We start from the raw sequence: 22,486 nt of genomic DNA, 5'->3' as shown, positions 1-22,486 counted from the left end.
TGCTTCATAAGACAATATGACAATATGTGTATTATTAATAATACACTTTTACTCAGAACTCACTTCAAACTACCATCGAGTGTTTGTAATAACTTCCTTTTACGATCACGTGTGGAATTTGGTTGTTTACTGTTGTTAAAATATGCTATTTATAGCCTTTTATATCGCTGCACAAATTAGCATTTCAGATGTACACATTCAACTTAAGACAATCACATACAAATATCCTATCGTAATCGTGTGTTTATTATCTTATATAATCTATTGTGGCTGTTGTCATGTTTATTTCTGCTGTGTAAAAGCCTTAACATGTGCTCTGGCTGAAACTCACGTTGTTTGATGTTACAACCGCCTCTCTGTTCTTAAGTTGCTAGGGATACATTCCAAGTATAATATAATACACATTAGTAAAAGGATGTATTTTAATTTTTATTTGTCTATATACACTTTGGGCGGCCGCGGCACATTATAAAAGTAGCCCAAAAAACCGCAACCCACGGCTCTGTAACTTTTTCCCGCGACTGTATTTTCAAAATAGCCCACTTGTGCCGTTACCCTGGCAACAGTAGTTCGCTGTACCCTCATCACACAATGATAGATAACCTTCCGTGCTGCGATGACGGGAAGAAGTTGGGGTCAAACCTTATCAAACGATTAATTTGCGTTAAAAAAATATTAACGCGTTAATTTTTTTGGATTAATCGCATGCGTTAATGCATTTTCGTTGACACCCCTAATATATATACATATATATATATATACACATATATATACACACACACACACACACACACACACACACACACACACACATATACATATTTGCCATGGACAAAGACATGTTACATTCCTAATAGGATTACGCATTCATATACCCATTCATACATAATATATATAGCACTTGTTAATGGAACATACAGTAAATATCATTAAAACCGAAAGTCTTTTTGGAAATGACTTCAGTTCAATGAGTTTGAGACCCAATATTCTGCAGAGGAACTGTAAGAAATAGTGAGAAGAGATGAGCCAGAAACAGTATAAAATCCAGAAATAAGAATCCATGACCGTCAATAATTGCTGATGTAGCTGTGGGAATTGACAATGGATGGTTCTTGAAATGGATTGCTGGGAGAGTAGGGAATGGAATTCACATAGATAATATGGAGGCTAAAACTGACTTTTCTACTGTTGTTAACAATAGTGTTCACCTTACCAGCACTGGCATCTAGAAATGTTAGCTGCTCTTCTAACGGAGGGGAAAAACTGAACGAGACTGAGAAAGTTTTCTAAGACTAATAATGAAGAAGGAATGTTTGCAGAACCAAAAGGTCATTCATTAAAAAAAAAAAAATTGAGTGGGAGTCAAAATGATTTAATCCATAAAAATACGGAATGAGCTATGGCTCTATTTGCACACAATGGACAAAGTCTCAAAGCAAAGTAGTGAGGAGTGATAGGGAACATCTTGACTGTCCTTCCTTAATTTCTTCTTTCCAAGGTCAAGAACCATCACAGTGAGAATGATTACAGCCCAATTACTACATATGGTCCAATAGTTTCCATGGCTCTGTTCTAAAACCAAGATAATTGGGTCACACTTAATTTCAAGGTCCAATTATTGCTATTAACAAACCATTAACTATGACTTTTGACTCAATAAACTCCTAATTTGCTGCTTATTAATAGTTAGTAAGGAAGTTGTTAAGTTGTTAAATTTAGGTATTGGGTAGGATTAGGCATGTAGAATATGGTCGTATATATGTAGAATAAACACTTTATAAATATTACATTTATAAATGCCAATATGTTAATAATAGGCATGCTAATAAACAATTAGTTAATAGTGAGAATTTGTCCCTACAATAAAGTGTTACAGATTATTGTCTACTACTACATAGGCAGTTCTATTCACAAAATTATAAAGATTTATTCTGATATTGTCCATAATCTGAGAGAGTTTCAAAACTTTTGGAAGGCACTGTATAAATGGAGACTTCCCTCACCTCATCCACCATCTTGGATGGATTTTTTTACTCTGGGATTGCCTTCTTTTAAAGGATACATGCAAAATCTGCCTTAAACTTTAGCCAAAACAAGATATCTCAGAAGGCAGCATAATTATGCTGACTTTGGCAGCCTACATAGGCCGCTCACTAGATTTTGGAACACAGCCAATCACACCGAGTACTAGAATTCCTTTTCTACATATAAAATCACCCCAAGCACGTCTGTGAGCTGTGAGCGAGACCTTGTAAATGCAAAATCAATTGGCTATTGTACAAATAAGAACAGCCATCCGTTCAGAGTCGCCCCCCAAAAGTGTGCCCGACTTCTGTTGCTATCGTGTTGCGGACTTGTAGCCATCATTGTTGATGTCATTAGCATTTTGACGGAGGCAGCAGCGTGCTGTCACTGCAGGGGAGAGAGGCAGCTCAGATAAGCTGTCACTTTCCTTGAGTGACAGGCGTGATAAGCTGGATCAGTGGCTGCTGCAGCACTTGGAAAGGGTTCATCTGAAATAGATGCCAGTTATCACAAAGTGCCAGGGTGGGCGGGCATGTACATACCACCTGCGGCAACTAGCACAGCCTCTGGCCTCTCCCTCTATGGCTCCAAGATCCCGAAACAGGGAGCATGAGTCGGAGGGACCCAGGGAGACAGAGATAATAGAGGGAGGATGGATAAGTCTACTATTATCCTAATAATACTACCGCTGCGGGACACTGTTACGTGACCCCATACATTGACCGCGGCCAAGAATTATCTCTGGGCAGACAATAAGTCTCTTGTCACACACTGCAGACATTTATTTTAAAAGTTGAGCGTTCAACGGTGGCCCAAATGCTAAATACATTAAATGAACTGAGGAAAACCAAAAAGCCATAGTGCAGCCCTGGCGGCTTGTCATTGTGCTAAAAGAAGTGCAGATCTTACATTCCTTGATCTTCTTGGTTCATTCCAGGATATGATCTCAATGGTGTAGTTTAAATTCCAGTTGATTTTCACTGTGATGAGCAATTTGCACTGTAAAGAACCAGATCTCTGGGAAGCTGTGCCGCTGATGCAAATAAATAATACAGCTTCATTGTGTAGGCCTGTTAGTTTTTATTAAGAGTTGTATTGTGTTGTGTTTTTATTAAGAGTGAACTAAAGTGGGGTCTCACTTTGGAGCAGAGACAGAAAGAGTTTTCTATAAGCGATCCTGTTTACAACACCACTGAATTTAAATGCATCCATTTGACTAGACCAGCTAATGAGAATAAATGACCAGATGGGTCCACCTAGAAATGATAAACTGTGGCAATGATCATATACTCGAAATCTGTCTGAGGAAGACTACATGCCAGCCTGTGATTATGTATAAAGTGAAACATCTGCTAATTAAGAAAAATTGAGGAAACATGAGAAGGTGGCATGTTTTTATACTCGTCCCCTCACAAAATTGTATTTAAAAAGAACACATTTAGAGCTTCTGATGATTTTGAGTTTTTCAAAAGGACTGAAATTTCAAAATGTTCCACTTTCAATGGTGTTTTTCATGAATATTTACTGAGGTCTGTCAGATACAGCAGTCTAAGAGGAGGAGGAGGAGGGGATATTCTGTTGACCCACTACCACAGCTCTCTAGGCCCGTAGGGTGGATTGGTGCCAAAAACAGAGACATGCACTCAAACAGCACCTGTGAGGAGACAACTACTGCAGAATTTCACAGCACAGTAAAGAGTGTTTTCAAGCATGTGCAAAGAGGAGGTACTGCAGTCGACTCAGACCCTGTCAGACTGGTAAATGGAGAAAATGTATCATGGAAAGTGCTTGTTAAAAACATACTGAACACAAAAACACTTGCCATTAAGAAGCAGGGTAAAGTGACATGAAAATATAGATACAAATGCAGATACTCGTTTAAATCTTCACATAAATGTCACTATCTAAATTAGTAGCTCTATTTATGTTGTTGATATTGTTTTATCATAAATAAGTAGATCTAGTCACCATTATGAGGATTAGTGTTGATGAACCTTAGCTCATATAAAATCAATTTTCTCTATGCAGATTCTATTACTTTGCAGTAAAAACAGATGTTTACTTTATGAAAACAGGTTCAGGAAGTAATGTTATATAATTTTAGAATGTTACACACTGTCAAATCTGGGTATTGGCTTTCATTTAAATAACTTATTGAAAAGATTTGTCTAATAACAGCCAATTTCTGATCTAACCGCAATCTCAACTTGTCACTAAAATTAAAAAGAATGAATCAATCAATAAATAAATCAATCCATCAATAAATACATAAATAAATCTAATAAGTCAATGATAAGTTAATGATGGTTAACTAAGTTCATTCAATATGAAGAGCACATTGTTTTTACAGAAATTACTGAACTACTTTAAGGCAATTATTTTTATGCAAATTCTTTGCATATATTGAGCTTGTTAGTGTTTACAGTGCAGCCTAAAGCAAGGTAGGAGCAATTGTCAAAGCCACTCTAAATAGGTAACCCAAATGAGTGGCCACATCAGCCAGTCAGAAAGCCCCTCTTCCTGGCACAGCAGTGCATCTTGGGAATGGGCCAAGTGAGGGTGGACGTGATGTCTCTAGGAATCTGACAACAGCCCAGGGCACTTCCTCCATACAGCTCAAAATAAGTGTCTCTGCATCAGCCTGACGTAGTTGTTTTCCCTCTGCTGGCTAGCAAAGTGCAAGTGTAGCATTTTCTGACAAATTCATCACAGGTGGGCTCAAATGAACACGCAGCTTAAGTTTGCACATAGCATAAGTGCAGTTTTCTTGCCCTCTGGGTTTCATACTGCTGAATGGCAGCGGTGGCCTCTGTGACTGTTTAGCAGAAGAGTAATGTGTATTTTATAGCCTGTAACTATAATGTGCAGCTAAAAAAACCTCCAGCAATACTTATGATTACAACAACAATACACACAAACAATACACTACGTCCATGGACAGACCATCATTGCCAGGGCATGCCCTGAGTATTATAACACAATCATTTCAAACCACAAACAGGAGGTCGTGGAGGATAAGCGATCGAGAAGGACCCAGTCCATCACCTTTGTGTGTGAGTATTTGTGAATCACAGCTGTCACTGCAGCGCACCTGAGATTAGAGTGATTGATGCACAGGGATTTTTCTCGCAAGGTCAGTGTATCTGAGTGAAAAGCTCAGGCCCTGGCTGTGCAGGGAGAACTTCTGTGTGTATACACGTGATTTGAGTGATTGACAATTGGAAATGATTGGTGAAGGCCTTCTGGACTGAGAAGTTTGAGTGCTTGTCCTCGAGGTATATGACTGCAGGTGTTAAGTTGCTTCAAACCACTATAAATCATTTCAAAAGAAACTGTAGAATAATAATCAACTGTATATAGGGTTTAATATTCAGTTATAAAATTGATAGTGGTATAATCGTGGATGCTGTAAATACAGCATGTTAAAGCACACAATACAGTATGTCAATGAATATATGTGACATGCTTTATTATCGGAAGTTGCAAAAAAATGCTCTTCTCTTATATGATCAAAATATTAACTATAATAATAAGAAATATTCCTTGAGCACCAAATGGCTGCAGAAAATTTAGCTTTGCCATAATAGGGATAATAAAATGTTAAAATCAAATAGCTTTTTAAAAATTGTAATTCACAATATTACTGTTTTTACTGTATTTTCAATCAAATATATCCAGCCTTTGTGAGCACAAGACACTATTTTCCAATACATTTTTGTTTGAATAAATCTCATAATATCATCGAAAAGTAGTCTAAAAATCGTTTGGAATTTATTGGCCATTTTTTTTTTCCAATAACAAGTTTTTATGACAGCCATTTAAATTATTATATCCAGTTTGGTGTAGAAATGTAACACTTGTATCACTAGAAAACTCAATGTGTTTCTGGGTCACAACGACTGAAAATATGGAGCAGGTCACGTACAGTCAATGAATAACATTACTAAGAAATAAAGAAAGAAAAAAAGGTTCCTCCTACCAGTGAGTGTGTAAACTCAGGTGCGTGGTCGTTCCTGTCTGTGATGGTGATGGTGGCTGTTGCAGTTCCTGTTAGTCCCACCTCACTTCCTGCCATGTCCTTCGCCACAATCTCTAGCTCGTACTGTGTGGTTGGAAGAGTCTGTGGACACATAAGAACATGGTTGGCAACAGACAGTAGAGCTTCAGGATAGAGGGAGTACAGTCGTAATAAGAACTTAAGTGGCTTAATTGAAGAACAAGTAATTGTTCCACAACTGCTTTAGTGCTGGTTAGACACTGTCAATATGCACTGAAAAGCGCCACATACTTTTAATGAGCGGTTACGTTGTAAATTAACTGGTAAAATGGAGTAATTAAGATCTAATCTACCAATCATTGTATTGAAGTCATGGCGTCACCTCAAAAGTGTCTCGCAGTTCATCATCGACATTTCAAACACTAAGTCAATCGGTACAAAAAGTTCATTATTGCTCATGATTGACCGGTGATCTATGAGACTAAAATATCCTTTTGTTTATTTACACTTATTCCTGTGTAAGGCCTTCTTCAGGGGACGGTCCTGAAACAATGATAAAGGCTTCATGAAAGAGCATTGACTCTCCCTGACAGGTGTTGGTCTAAATAAATGTCAAGTTTCAGTCACATTTCAAAGGTAATACTGAAAGAAAACATGCAAATGTCAATTAACGCCCACATCACCATTCCTTCAAGGCCATGTCCTTAACCAGAATGTCAAGATGTGAGAGAAAAAGAAAGAAAGAGTGAGACAGAAGGGGAGGATTTTTTGGTGGGTAAAATCATCAAATTTGGGATTTTTTTCTTTTTTGGTCCCAAGGGTTGATTTATATTAATATCACTACAAAACAGACTTGGATACATTAAAATATAAGACTAGACTTTTAATCTTTAAATACATTACAAACATAAAAACTGATCCAAAACTATGAATAATTGCATGTTAAAAACCATGTCAAAGTCTATTGTGAGTGATTTCCAATCAAGCTGTAATTATTAAAAAAAAAAAAAAAAAACAACATTTAATTGTGTGTATTTTGTAAACATAAAATACTAGCTGTGAAATTAGCTTTTGCAAGACAAATTCCAATGTTTAAATATTTAAAATATCAGATGAACCATTTTATTTATTTATTTACTTACACAAAATTACATTAATTATAGAGAGTGTGAAAAGAAACAAGTTTAAAAATGCTATATTTAAGAATATTTAAATATTTAAGTTGTCAGGTGAAAGACATATACCAGAAATCCCTGCATTGTCAGCATTTTCATTCAATATGTGCTTTCCTTATAAAGTTTGCTTATATTATATACAGTAGTTTTCTTTAGAGATTGTGAAAGACAGTGAACAAACACAAATTCCTGAAATTTAGTTTTAAGAGAAGCCAAGGTTATTTCAGAGATATTTCAGGAGAAATACCCTGCAATCGCTGCATGAATAATACATAAGCTAAAGAAATGGGCACAAAAGCGTTATATAGACATCTGGTTTTTTTGACGCAAAGGAAAAGGTATAAATATATCCAAACAAATTTTCAGACTGGTTGAAACCGTTTTATCTCTATCAAACACCACCTACTCATCATATGGGAAATAAACCTTCTCCAAACCAAAAGCCCAATATTCATAAATCCAAGACAACAAGCATTTGTTAAAATAAGTCAACCCTACTGGAAAGCCATGATGGCACATTACACAGGGAGGTGCTGTTAATGCTAACATTTATTTCCTTTATTGAAATCCCACTCAGCGCAGTGTTAAGTACCACATGCTTAATAAAACTCATCCATCTGTTTCACATAAAGCCCAGGAGGCCCGTGCTGCAGTCATTTACCCATGGTGCATTGCCTCTCTGTATAAATTACTCTTGCTATCTCACGCTTCAAATAGTGGCTCAGAAGTATGTCATTTCAACAAAGCTGCAATTAATAAAGAGAATAATCACAGTACACTGCAGTTTTTGGAGGAAAAAAAGGTGACTTAAAAATATGTACTTTAAGAGTGGGGTATTTTGACTTTATTCTCACAATATTTCAACTTCAGGTGTGGCATTTAAAAGAAACCCAATGATCCGATGAATGTGGAAAACTGTTTTCAGACCAAGGTTATTATAGTTAACTAAAAGTAAAATCATAAACAACAACAACAAAAATAAAATAAATGTTACTTGAAATAAACTTAAAACAATTATTATATATTATTTTAAATAATACTATTAAAGATAATAATAAAATAACAATAAAATAACAACAACTAAAATTAAAACAAAAATAAAAACTAATTTAAAATATTAAGCATCTAAGTGTATCGAAAATAACAATTCAACCAAATAAAACAACTGAAATATTAACATTGGTAATCCCCTTCTGAAACCCTGACCTAAGAATAGAATAGAATAGAATAGAATAGAATAGAATAAAATAGAATAGTTTAGAATGACACTCTCAGGTTAAAATAAATGTTCAAAAGTTGCCAAATAATGACTGAACTGACCAAATATAGGCATTTTGTGAGTGTTTTTTTATAAACTGAGAATTGCCTTCAAGTAAAACTGCAATTAATAATCTCATCACACTCATCACACTTCTGAACTACGTTGTTGATGCGATTCAACACAAACTGCTTGTAATTCACAGGATGTAGAATAAGAAAAGCTAAGAAATGAAGTTACTGATGTGCACTGTTTAATACCACCAACGGTCAAGCTTTACACCTCATCAGACATATTATGCTGAAGTATTTTTTTTCTAAACTTCCATGAAGCGCAGTGCTTCCGGTGGCTGAGATCGGCTGGGACGGCTGTCACTGATGAACGACTCAGAACTTATTTACTGCTGATAAACAGATGGTACTTCACAGACCTGTGAGTTGAAAAAAGAAGAGAAACCCATCTGGATAAGAGGGAGGTGAGCGCAGATTAAATCTCGGTGCCGTCAAAGGCTCGCACGACGCTCTCGCATAGCGTGACAACATCTTAATGAGTCTCGCATCTCTCGCGTTCCCCTGCTCAAATCTATCGCGCCGATGCACCTGTGACCTCCTCATGTGCTTTTGAAGGTCATAAAAATACAAAACCTGTTAAAACAATCTGGAAGAGTGTTGAAACATCCCAGGTCTGCCTTTGAATGCGAAACAAGACACGATACATTAACTTCACATTGCATAACAACTGTTATTGCGCCCCAGTTATGTCAGTCATTTCACACACCAGATCCGATTCGTCTGTCTTTTGAGTTTCTATCTACGACAGATCCATTTCATACCGTCCGTCCAATAACACTCATCGTAAATCAGGCTAAATGCAATCAAAAGCACTTTGTATAATAGATCAAGGCCATGGCCAGAGTGTGTAAGGACTTAAGTAATATAGGCTTTAGAAGGTGGAAATATATGCATAGCGAGACAGAACTGGCTCTGACCCGCTGAACGAGATACCGCCTCGTCCGCTTCAATAGATGTGATGTCATAATTATGCTTCTGTGGCCCCTTTCTGTTCTCTCAAGCGCTTTGACAGAAACTGTCTGCCTTCCCAACCTCTCAGCCTATTCACCGCTCTACCTTTCATTCCCCAAGAACATAATGATCCACACAAAAGCCACAGAAGTAGCAGCTGAAATGATGAATAAAGCTATAACCCGTTTGTCTTGTGCAGGGAATCTCTCTATCTTTCTGCTGGCCACGTCTTCGTCTTCCTTGAAGTATTTCATTTTTATTCCAGCTGGCGTTCTCATACCTTTTCACAAGGGTTGTTTCACATAGCTTTAACTAAGTTGGAGTAAGTTGTAGATATGCTAATGTCTCCTGTACTTTTCACAGGCGATTTTTAATACTTCTAAATGATTGCAATCTGGATGGTTATACAGGTTCGTGTTTCCACTCAATCCCTGGAATGTTATCCTAATTTCCTTTTTTTTTTCTCAATTTTTCTTATTACTTTTCTTTATATTACTGTCATCCATATATAGAATAAACTGCCATTTTCCCCTCTCTGCTCTTTTCTCCCCTTTTGTAGCCATTTTGCTTTTTAATGCTGTTTTTTGTGATTAATCATTTCAGTACCGCTCAGATGATGGTATAATATAATTTTAAATCAATTTATCAAGTCTATTTTAACACCTTTGTCCTTCATTTTTTGATTTTTATATATAAACTAATTTTCAAGATATTTTAAGATCTAATTTTATATGGTCCTTTATGGGAATTTTAATATATTTTTAATGGTTATAAGGTATTATTTTACATTTAGGATTATAGATATTCTCTTAGTATTTATTTTTTTAGGAGTGTGAGATATTTATGGAAGCCTGTTTATGGCATGGGATAAAAAAAGGTAGGGTTTTTTTTTTTTGGTATTGGTATTCTGTCAAAAAAAAAAAAAAAAAAAAAAAGTAGAACGAGATATAAATACAGACTTTTTCCTCACAGTACTTTTTTGTCTCGCAATTTCTTTTTTTTTTTCATAATTCTGAGCCTACATTTTGACTTCTTCCCTCCTAATTCTGAGTTTACATCTAGCAATTCTGACTTTTTTTCCCCATTATGATTCTGACTTTTTTTTTTTCTCTGAATTCTGAGTTTGCATCTTGAAATTCAGACTTTTGTTTTCACCATTGAATAATAATAATAAAAAAAAGGTAATTAGGACTTTTTTTCTCGCAATTGCGAGTTATAAACCTCTTGCAATTCTCAGAATGGTGTTTTTATATATTGCAATTATATATAAACCCTCATATTATATTTAAACCCACAATTCAATTTGCAGAATTGAAGCCTTATATACTTGCAAATTCTGACTTTTTCAAATTCACAACTCTATTGTGAGATATAAATATATAAATATTTTTTTCCCTCCCATGGCTGAAACTGCTTTCATAGAAATTACATATCCTGATGATACCTAAAAATCAAATAATTCACATTCACACATGATTTTCATGTTCATCTCAGCAAAATGTTTTCACTACACTCTGGGCCAAGTGAGACAGACATTAGTAGCCGACTAGCAGAGCAGCTTGCTGGATCATGGCACATTGCCTTTGGCTCGATATCCCACTGAGCTCAGAGGGGAGTCACAATGCCAGTCAGCCTGAACATCGCACACCCAGGAACACATCACAAATTCGCTCCCCTGGAAATCCCTAGCTAACGCCTTGCACGTGGTGCTTACTAACGGTCGTCTAAATGTGACGATGGCTGGGTGCTGATGCAAATAAAATGAGGATGCTTTGTGTGTGGCTGCAGATGGCTGAAAGTCAGGTGGTGAAATGGAAATGGAGCCAACATGAGTGGAGTTACTTGAGAGAATCTCCTGACCCTTAAACGTCAGCTGCAGTGATGATGAGCCTTTGTAGTCAATTCCTGACTGCAAATACATACACAAACAAACAGTAGGCTCAACAGAACAAAATTAAATTCAAGAAGCAATAGGGTTGTGGGTCAGACCAGACTTGATAAATGATTCTGTCAATACTTAAGACAGCTAGAGGCTGCTTCTGGGACTCCTGAACCTACTTTTAATGCACCTCACAGTAGTGTATCACTGTTAAGGTGCAAAATTATCATTTTGCATTTGTATTTAATTTTTGAATTGAGAAAATGTGCCAAATCTATTATTTATAGTCAACTACAAAAATGCAATTTTACATATCATATATATATATATATATTAGTGCTGTCAAATGATTAATCGCAGCCAAAATAAAAACTTTTGTTTGCGTTATATATGTACGTGTACTGTGTATATTTATTACGTATACATAAATTCAAACACATACAGTACACACTGAATATATTTACATGTTTATACACACACACACACACACACACACACACACACACATATACATATAATATATATATATATATATTTTTTATATTTAAACATAACATTTTTCACATGCATGTGTTTGTATTTTTCATATACATAATAAAGATACACAGTATGCACACATATTATGTAAACAAAAACTTTTATTTTGGATGCAATTAATTGCGATTAATCATTTGACAGCACTAATATATATATATAGTATATATATATATAGTATTGTAGTTGACTTGCTATAATTGCTATATATAATCATATACACTACAATTCAACAGTTTGGCATTTGTATGATTTTTTTTTCAGCTTAAATTTTTTTTTTCATTTTAAGCTAGGATGCATTATATTGAACAAAAGTGACAGTACATATATTTATAATGTTACAAATAATTACTGACTTCAAATAATTACTGTTCTTTTGAATTGTCTATTAATTTTTAAAAATTCTGGGAAAAAAGTATGATGTGTCCAAAAAAATATTAAGCAGCACAACAGTTTTCAACATTATTATTATTATTAATAATAATAAATGTTTCTTGAGGATAATGTGACACTGAAGACAGGAGTAATGACTGGTGAAAATTCAGCTTTGCTATCACAGTAAGTAGTAAGTAAAATTTCTTTATATAGCACCTACAATGCACTCTGAAACAATAATTACACAGGAATAAATTACACTTTAAAATACAGTATATAAACAGAAAACAGCCTTATATTTGGCAATTTGTAAAATGCTGTACCTAATGAACCCATTCTCTCCTACAAAAGTTGTTTAGAAACTTCACAGATCCTGCAGTGACTCCATTTAACTTCTAGATTCACCCCAATTTGCTTACTGTACACTACGCTCCAATGCACACTGCTGAATGAGCTCCGGCCACTTTGCCGCTTTATCTTTTTACCATTTTCCTCACAAAGTCACGTGTGCAGCTAGAAGTTGCTGCAAAACTCTCTACGTGTTGCCTCCTTCAGCATGTCTCTCATCCCTCTAATCACGATGACTTAAAAGCAGCAAACAGCCGTCATATCTGATGGATCTCTTTGCGCTTGGTCGCTTGATTCATTGGACGTCCACTAATGGAGCTCAAAAATCCAGCCGTATTTAATAAATGAATCATGAGATGGAGACTAATTGCCATTAAAAAATGAACACTAATGCATGAACAATCCCAATGACGAAGCCACTGACACTGCAATATGCAAATATGTGTCCAATTATGATTAACGATCATCCGAGCGTTGCATGTCAATTTGGAAAGCTATTCAGATTTCGCCACACACACGGCCTCGCAGAAGGATGCCGCTCGCTCCTAAAACTCCTCACCCTTTGGCAAATACACACCAAGATATCATTTCCCGCTAATGACATAACCCAATTTATTATAGTCTGAGGCTGTGCTTGAATATTAATAGAGAAGTCATTGAACGGCCCTGCATATGGAAATACTTGTCGCTGCAGCGAAAGTATTATGTGCTGCCCCGTGATAACACTGCTGAAGAGGTGAGTGTGTGAAACAACCAACTGTGGCTGAACGATTATGGAGCCAGGATCAAAGCCTTCCCCAAAAACAAAGCCTTTAATAGAAAGCTACTGATGGCGCGCTGGGTCCACGCAGAAAGCGAGTTCTCCATGAAAGAGGCCAGAGGGAGCCTCATTTATTTTTTCCCCTCATCTGTTGTCCTTTTGTCTCGATTTAGAGTGTGTTTTTGTGTGTGCATGTGACACGGGGCACGGATTGATCTCTAGCGCTTTCCTGCCTCTGACATTTCAAACAGAAGTTCTGCCCTGTGGCTCTCTTGAGTCAACATCCTGGCATCCGGAGAGACGCAGAGGGGATGATGTCAACTAAAGAGCCTGGTTGCAATCACCTAATATCACACACCCCGCTGTTGCGGTGAACTAGGACAGGTATTTCCATAACAGATGTGGTTAAAAGCATGAAATGGCATGGATTGGAGACTTTGAAGGGTTTTGCATAGCAATCGGTAATTTTACCAGATGATCAAAACACGAACTTTAAAATATAAAACACTGTGGTTTTATTAATTTCTTTTTCCTCTCTGTCTTTTATGGACTTTTATAAAAAGATCATTAGAGAGAGGACACCATGATAACAGTCAGACATGAATTTGCATCACCTCAGTTCGATTTGTCAGAACATATGCAATAACTAGGCTATGGGAAAGTTACCCAAAAATGAAAATTGTGTCATCATTTACTCACTCTCATGCCAATACGATCCCGTATGAGTGTCTTTGTTTGTGTGGAACAAAGTTGTAGACCTTATTAACTTATATTATATTTGAAAAACAGTTAAAATCTCAAATCTCAAAAGCCCCTTCAACTTTTCAAATATAATGCTATTTTTCTAAATTTGTTTTGTTGGTTTGGTGTTTTAAGATACTTTGGCTAGTTTAACAGCTAGTTTAATAATAATAAAAAAAGAGTAATTTAAAAAACCCATAGAAGGATTTAAAGTTTGCTTAAGATAAAACTCTAAAACGGATTCAGGATTGATACTGTAACAAACATTTATTTGATGGCCTTTGCAGTAATATAATATCCTAAGAGATATTAGAGCATATTGGTGGACCTTCGTTTAATATTAAGAACTTGTGTGATTCTGGAATTTCCTATTCAGCATCACGTATATATGATCAGATCCCAGTGATTACAGATGCGACTTTTACCCACATTAGGGTTACACGCAGTTCAAACAGTTTGTTATTGGTACATTGATCCCAATCAATTTGCCATTTATTGAAGACATATGACATTATGTTAGCTTTAAGATCCGATGGTGGCATGGAACACTTTTCGAGTGCTTCTTTACCAGCAGCGTCCTGTTTTTTAATGACAACAAGAAACATTTTAATGAATAAAAACAATACTGACTTTTAAAAACATGCTTTGGTCTTTATTGCATTTACTGTATAGATTTAAAAGAGAGAGAGAGAAAAAGAAAAAATGACAAAGAAGAGGGCAAAACAGGATAAGGAATGATTCTTGGCTGATTTGCACTTCAGCTCAATAAGCACTTGCACTAACCAGCAGGCCGCAGCTCTGACAAGACGTAATGCCTCTGTGAATATGATGCAGCTGAACTATTTCAAGACACCTTGCACAACAAGACTTTGCAGACACTTTGATGAAAAGTTTAGAGAAATAATTAATTTTACCACATAATAAAAATTGCATTTACCACTTTTATAGGCTCAAAAGTAGAGAGAAGTCTGGAAGTGGTATAGAGGGAAGATGATGTAGAGGTTGTGAGCCAGACTCAACAAAGCACATACACAAACCACTAAACCACAAGTGTTCAAGCATGTGATTATGCCACTGATTAAGTTTTTAGGACACCTTGCACTACTTGAAAGACTCATAGCACAAATCCGACACCTAACTCCGGACGTATTTACAGAAACTCATCAACCAAATTAATGAGCTCATGATAAGCAGAAGAGATGCAGAATCTCCTGACGTGTGTGGGGCTAATTGGGGTCAAGGTTGGGGTTTTGGGGTTTGAAGAAACAGAGCAGAAAAAAGGAGCCTAGCTAATCTAATCAAGCGCATCGTCCAACCGCAGACTAATCGCTGTCAATTACAGTCCTGTAACGGGGAGAAAATAGTCCCCATTACACTCAGGCTCCTCTACTGAGGAGATGAGGGTAGGAAATGAGGAGGTGGAAGAAGAAGGGAAGAGGGAAGGGAGGGAGGTGTTTCATCATGGCCATCAAAGCCCATCTGGGAAGTGGCAGCAGCACTTATGTTGAAGAGCACAGGTGTTGCTGTTTAACCGTTAATTAGATTAGCACAGATCAAAGGCAGGCTGCCACCACCGGGGAGCAGTTACATTGCCGACAGGGGCCGGGGAGGTCTCTAAGGGACCGGGGGCACGAATTCTTCCTATCCTACTGATTGAGACAGATTAATATGCTTACCAAAGCTGGTTTCGACCGAGACTGAGATCGAGCCTGTACAGTATGTTTTGTGTCCTGTCATATGGAAATATATTAGGGTTATATTTCTTAGACTTAACTTACATGTTTTTGGTTGCTATTTGGATGTGATCATAACTAGGACTAGGACATGTAAATGGATGTTCTTGTTGATCCTGTAACAGCATTTCTATCAACCAATCAAATTTTCAATGTTGTTTGGTGCACATGGCAGCTTATCCTGGCCCAAAACCACCAACCGGGAAGAGTAAGCAAAATTTAACTCCATCCAAAGTGATCTGTTCTGATTATTTCAGAGACATAACTCACAAAAAATAAATAAATATTCTGTGGCCCTATATACAGTCCTGCTTATGGATATCATGTTAACTTGCTACTAGGTGCCTCAAATACCACTCCAGATATGATGGCTTTTAGCTTACCTTTAACATATTCAGAGATGAATTTTGCATCATCCAATTTATTATTAAGGGAAATAAATGTAAAATGCTCATTTATTTGCTATTGCAGAAAACTGAAAACCATGAAATGTAGCCATCTTGCTCTAAAGAAAGAAGCCCCCTGAGGTAACTTTAATAACCAAGGAATCTTTTCAATGACTGAGATGACTAAGATTATTAAAAAATATATTAAAATGTTCATCAGTTTTTGTTTTTTTTTCTTTTGGAATCTTTATTTTTAAGAATGTATGCCATGTAATTAAATACATTATATTCTGACCTGTATTTTTACTTAAAGGATATCACAGTATTAAACTATGAATTCAAATTGATTGCATCAAAATATTTTTAAACAATAAATCCATGAATGAAAATAATTAATCAATTCAATTCAATTCAACCATTTTATCTTAAAAACATGCCACATGCAACTTTTCACTTTAAAATAAACAAAATATCAATGTCTAAATAAATGACTGTGCCCAAAAATCCCCACTAACAAACAGACACAAAAACATTTCAGACACAATTCAGATCATGCATTTTATATTTGATTCCAAACTTGTAGCAGGACACTGTCAAAACCTATGACACTAAGGATGTACACTCATCTTTCAAAACCCCGGCGCATTCTTCTCGCTTTGTGTGTATGGTAATGCCATAGGATTCCTCTTTCTGCTGCTAGGCTATTGATCGTGTGCAACTACACATCTCCTCTGTGACAAAAGTACTGTCAACTATGGGAAAGAACTATCTCAACCCCACAGTATCAACAGGAAGGCCTGCACCTTACTGAGCCAAAAGAGAATCCTCCATGCCTGAAAAATGCATGTGTGTAACAAATCCAACTGGGGCTGCCACATAGACCCAACTTGTAAAACACTCTGCCTCAGTGGCACAACTAGGGCAATGCTTTGACGCAGAAAGCAATGCTTTTTCATGCGCGATGGTATCTGTTGTTAGCGTTGTTTTTTTTTTTAGCGCTTATTTTGTTTTTTTACTTTATTTTTCTAGGCTCTTGAGATCATTTCCATGGCAACATGTCAGCAGGTTGCAGCTTCAATCTCCACGGACAGCAAAGGACGTGTGTATATGTGTGCGGGAGGGAGGGAGCTTAGACTAGATTTATCCACCGTGTAGCGCAGTAGACAGGCCGGGCATTGGCGCATTAGCTTTCATGCAGTATCTATGTCTGTTCACCTGGCCGAGTGTGCGTGACCACGCACTACTAAAGACCCTCGCTCTCAACTCCGAAGGGAGGTGGTAAGCAGGTGTCCCACGACACAGATTCATGTAGTCGCATGGAATCTTCTAAATACTGTATGTGACTTACTCCATAATTTTTGAGTCATTTTGACCTAGAAAACAGTGAGTTTACTGCACTGAATGAAAAAGTAAAGTCTTAGTTTTCTAATGATACAGTAATTATGTTTCTGTCATTTAATTGGATGCTATACTTTTGTTTTTGTTCTTTGGCCTCTAAACATTTCAGATCCCTTTCAGGCATTTCTTTGTTCTTTAAATAAATAAACAAACAAACAAACAAACAAACAAACAAACAAACTGTCATCATTTTATTGGGTAAACTTTCTTCTGTGGAACCCAAATATTGGAACAAACCAAACCAAACCAAACAAAACACTGAGATATTGTTAAAGTGTGTTTTTACAGAAGAATTTTTTTTTTTCATTTTTGGGTGAACTTCAACTTTCCTCTGTATAAACCAAATATTTGAACAAAACAAAACAAACAAACAAACAAAAAAAGCTATAAAAATAAATAAATAAAAATCTCAAAACAAAGAACAAAATACTGAGGCATTTTTAAAAGGTGCTTCACAGAAGAAGAAGAAAAAACTAAAACAAATTAAACAATGACAGAATTTAAATTTTTGGGTGAACCTTCCATTTAAATAAGTAAAGAGAAATATACAAGGCGGCATATACTGTACATGTTGTGTATTTATTTAATATTAATAATGTTAGGGATCTGCTACCCTTAAGAGTTTATTTTTCAAGCTGTGGACATTGACTTTCCTGAGTAAGTGTAATAACAAATGACATTCTGATTGCTGACATTTTTGTTTGGATTTCAAGATAAAATTGACAATTTCAGAGCTAAGACTTTATCAAGAAATAGCAAAGCATAAACATTCAAAATTCAAGACCTGAACTGTAAGAACTGACACAAAATGATACAGTGTGTCCCATATATGAAGGCATCTGACTTTTAAAAATGTTAGAAAGTCACTGTGAGGAGACCGATATGTAACATTTAGGGGCCTCAGAGGAAAGCTTGTCATTTAAAAAGTAGAAGAGAGAGTGCTAGATGCTTGTGCATAAATTTACTCCATTAAACTGCACGAGAGGTTTTACAACTATGCCTCCCATATGCGTGGGCTCGGAAATGCTAGTGGACATAACCATAACTTGTGCAAAACTAATAATTAGGTTCATAATTACGACTATAAATATGCAGAACAGGCTTTTAAACGCTTAAATAACACTGCTTAAATAATCCAAGTTACGACCTGAATTAAACAGTTTAAATCCCTGTAGGTGGTTCGGGAGAAGAGTCTCCATCTCTCCCAGAGATCAGTGGGGAAAGCCTTTAGGAATTTTTGGCAAAAAAACAGCAGAGCTTTCTGAGATAAAAGGGTCCAAGAGAAGCCTACTCTTTTCTGACAGTCCTCCAGCAGCAGATAGGAGCTACGAGTACGGAGCCAAGACCACACACTGAGTACTAAAGTGGGCCCGCCGTCTGCAGTCTATTCCAGGCTGAGTCTCTAAGTGCAAGCCCTATTCCTCCAGAGAAGAGCACACATGCTGGAAATGCTCAATCTGCTTAGGAGACTGAGTAAACAAATGCCCGGAGAAAGAGAGTGAGAGATGGAGGCAGTGAGACAGGATGGATGGAGCTTGAGGGGATGAGAGATTTAGCCCATCATCTGGGATAAATCCATCTCTCTCAGAATTCACATATGGTGTGTATAGAAGAGGCTTTTTATCTGTGAGTGTGAATGTGATTCGACAACAGTGCCCATCAAAGGCCTAGTCCAGTAATAATACTCCTAAAAATAGACTTTGAGAGAAAACAACCTGCCCAGACAGATTAAAATGCAAGCGCACACCTGAAAAATGTGCAATCGGTACAGGTGACTGAGCAAAGAGAATAAAGCTCTGATTAATGGTAAAACCTTTGATTTGAAATGGCTGCTGCCACCATCGCTGCAATTCCCTCAAGGGAGGCAAAGTGTTAAAATGACATAATTTGTCTGAAAAACTCCTCAGGAAAGTGTCAACAGCAAGGGCGTAATTGCTGCAAAATGTCACCATGGCTGATTACAAGCGATTTGTAGCTCAGCGAAAAAGAAAGCGAATTTTAAATAATGCTCCCCTTGATGAGAGAATATTTAATGAAGCACCACATGCTAATGCCACGTGCACACATCGTGTGCTTTCTGCATCCAAACACATGCAAATTTCCAGCAGGGGCTCGCACAATTTTAAAGAATGACTAAATAGAATAATTTAGATGAATATGACCCACTCTTTTCGTTTGTAAATACTAAATACCACAATAATATGTTAACAGATTCAGAGGAACCTGTTAAAGGAAAATAATATACAAACTAATGTTGTCTAATTTCTTTAATGTACTGTGATGATTATAATATATAATAAACATACTAATAAAAGAAAATCAAAAATAAAATATTACAATAAATAATATCAAAAAAAAAAAAAAATAGAAAATTAAAATATTATCCTGAAGGTGGGAAGGAAATTACATTAGTTGAAGTAGTTCTGTCTTTTATCTGTAAAGTGTCATGATAGCTATGATATTTTTATTGAATCAATCAATCAATCAATCAATCAATCAGTCAGTCTATATATACACACACACACACACACACACACACACACACACACACACACACAGTCAGAATTGTTGGTACCCTTGGTAAATATGATCAAAGAAGGCTGTGAAAATAAATATGCATTGTTAATCCTTTTGATCTTTCATTTAAAAAAGAAATATCACAAAAACCTTTCATTGGAGCATAATAATTTTAAATGGGGTGAAATATCATTATGAAATAAATGTTTTTCTCTAATACACATTGGACACAATAAACGGTACTCTTTTATTCAATACTTTTTGAAACCTTCATTTGCCAAAATAACAGCTCTGAGTTTTCTCCTATAATGCCTGATGAGGTTAGAGAACACCTGACAAGAGATCAGAGACCATTCCTTCATCCAGAATCACTCCAGACCCTTCAGATTCCCAGCTCCATGTTGGTGCTTCTTCTCTTCAGTTCATCCCACTCATTTTCTATAGGGTTCAGGTCAGAGGACTGGAATGGCCATAGCAGAAGCTTGGTTTTGTGCTCAGTGACCCATTTTTGTGTTGTTTTTGAGGTTTGTGTTCGGATTATTGTACAGTTGGAAGATCCAAACATGGCCCATTATAAGATTTCTAACAGAGTCAGTCATTTTTTTATCTGTTGGTATTTGACAGAATCAGTGATGCAATGTATCTAAACAAGATGTCCAGGACCTCCAGCAGAAATATAGGCCCACAACAAAAATACAGCAGTATATTTCATTGTACACATGGGGTACTTTTTATCCCTGTGTTCACCAAACCCATCTTGAGTGTTTGCTGCTAAAAAGCTATTTTTTTAGTTTCATCTGACCATAGAAGCCAGTCCCATTTGAAGTTCCAATCGTGTCTGATAACTGAATATGCTGGAGTTTGTTTTTGGATGAGAGCATTTTTTTCTTGATTATTTTTTTTTTTTTTCTTGAAACCTTCCCAGACAACATGTGGTGATGTAGATGCTGTTTAATATATATTTTCTAAGGTCTTCTGACCCTGAGACTCAACTATTTTCTGCAATTCTCCAGCTGTGGTCCTTGGAGAGTCTTTAGCCGCTCAAACTCTCCTTCTCGCCGTGCATTAGGACGATATAGACACACGTCCTCTTCCAGGCAGATTTGGGACATTTTCTGTTGATTGGAAATTCTTAATTATTGCCCTGATGGTGGAAATGGGAATTTTCACTGCTCTAACTCTTTTCTTAAAGTCACTTTCTAATTTGTGAAGCTGTTATCTGTTGCTGCACATCAGAAATATATTACTTGCTTTTTCTCATTGTGATGGTGATTAAGGGAGTTTGGGCATTGTTTTCCCTCCTATTTATATTCCTGTGAAACAGGAAGCCATGGCTGGATAATTTCATGTTCGTAATCACTATGGTGTGCTCAAAATTATTAATATATATGGGAATATACCTCACAGATATTTTACTCATAAGAATTTCTAAGGGTACCAATAATTGAAAACAAACAAACAAAAAAAAAACATTTATTTCATAATGACATTTTCCCCCATTTTCAATTGTTTTAGTTCAATGAAAGATTAGAATTTTGTGATTTGTTTTAAATAAAAGATCAAAAGGATTAATGCAGGTTTATTTTCACAGCCTTCTTTGATCATATTTACCAAGGGTACCAACAATTCTGACCACATGTTTGTATATATATATATATATATATATATATATATATATATATATATGTATATGTGTATGTGTATGTGTATATGTATATGTATACACACACATATATCTATCTATATATATATAGTTTTTGCAAATGAACTCTTCATATACACACACACACACACACTGTCACGAATCCGGTCTGTGAACTTCCATTCACTCACCACCAGAGGTCACTCACCCACCACAGTTACTCTTGCACTACACTAACTGTTGCACATCACCTCCGGACTACAGTTCCCATCATCCATTGCACTGATGACAGGCACACAGTTCATTGCACTGATCACACACAGCTGATTCCCATTTGCACACCTTACTTAAGCCATGGACTTTCTCTCCCTCACTGCCGAGTATTGTATGCGCTTATCGCTCCCCTAGCCTTAGCTACTCTACAGAGCCCTTGATAGTTTTCCTTGCCTTGCGTGTTTCGGATTGTGTTTTCCCCTGCCTGGACTATTGCTTACGTTCTGGATTACCTCTCTTGTCAAGCCCCTTTGGATACAGTTCGCTGTCGTCTGACCCACGCCAGTTTTAGATGACTCTTTGCATTGTCTATGATATACCTGTCTGCCATTGTTCGACCCTGCCTGTTAAGACCACGTCTCTTATCAATAAAAGCTTGCATATGGATCCGTACGTCTCACGTCTCGTCAGCCCCGTTACACA

At 36.5% G+C, this 22,486-nt stretch overlaps 1 protein-coding gene across 3 annotated transcripts in view; it reads right to left on the bottom strand.

The window, feature by feature from the left end:
• cdh13 (cadherin 13, H-cadherin (heart)) overlaps positions 1-22,486 on the bottom strand; it is a 341,165-nt gene that overhangs the window by 60,620 nt on the left and 258,059 nt on the right. For all 3 annotated transcript variants that reach the window (XM_058751362.1, XM_058751363.1, XM_058751364.1), the window contains one exon: positions 6,005-6,145. In XM_058751362.1, the coding sequence (XP_058607345.1) occupies positions 6,005-6,145 (141 nt within the window). The remainder of the gene's footprint in view (positions 1-6,004; positions 6,146-22,486) is intronic.

Source organism: Onychostoma macrolepis, chromosome 18 (assembly GCF_012432095.1).
Source record: "Onychostoma macrolepis isolate SWU-2019 chromosome 18, ASM1243209v1, whole genome shotgun sequence".
NCBI classification, from domain to species: Eukaryota; Metazoa; Chordata; class Actinopteri; order Cypriniformes; family Cyprinidae; genus Onychostoma; species Onychostoma macrolepis.
The sequence above is the reverse complement of the archived record's forward strand: the minus strand, read 5'-3'. Positions and strand labels throughout refer to the sequence as shown.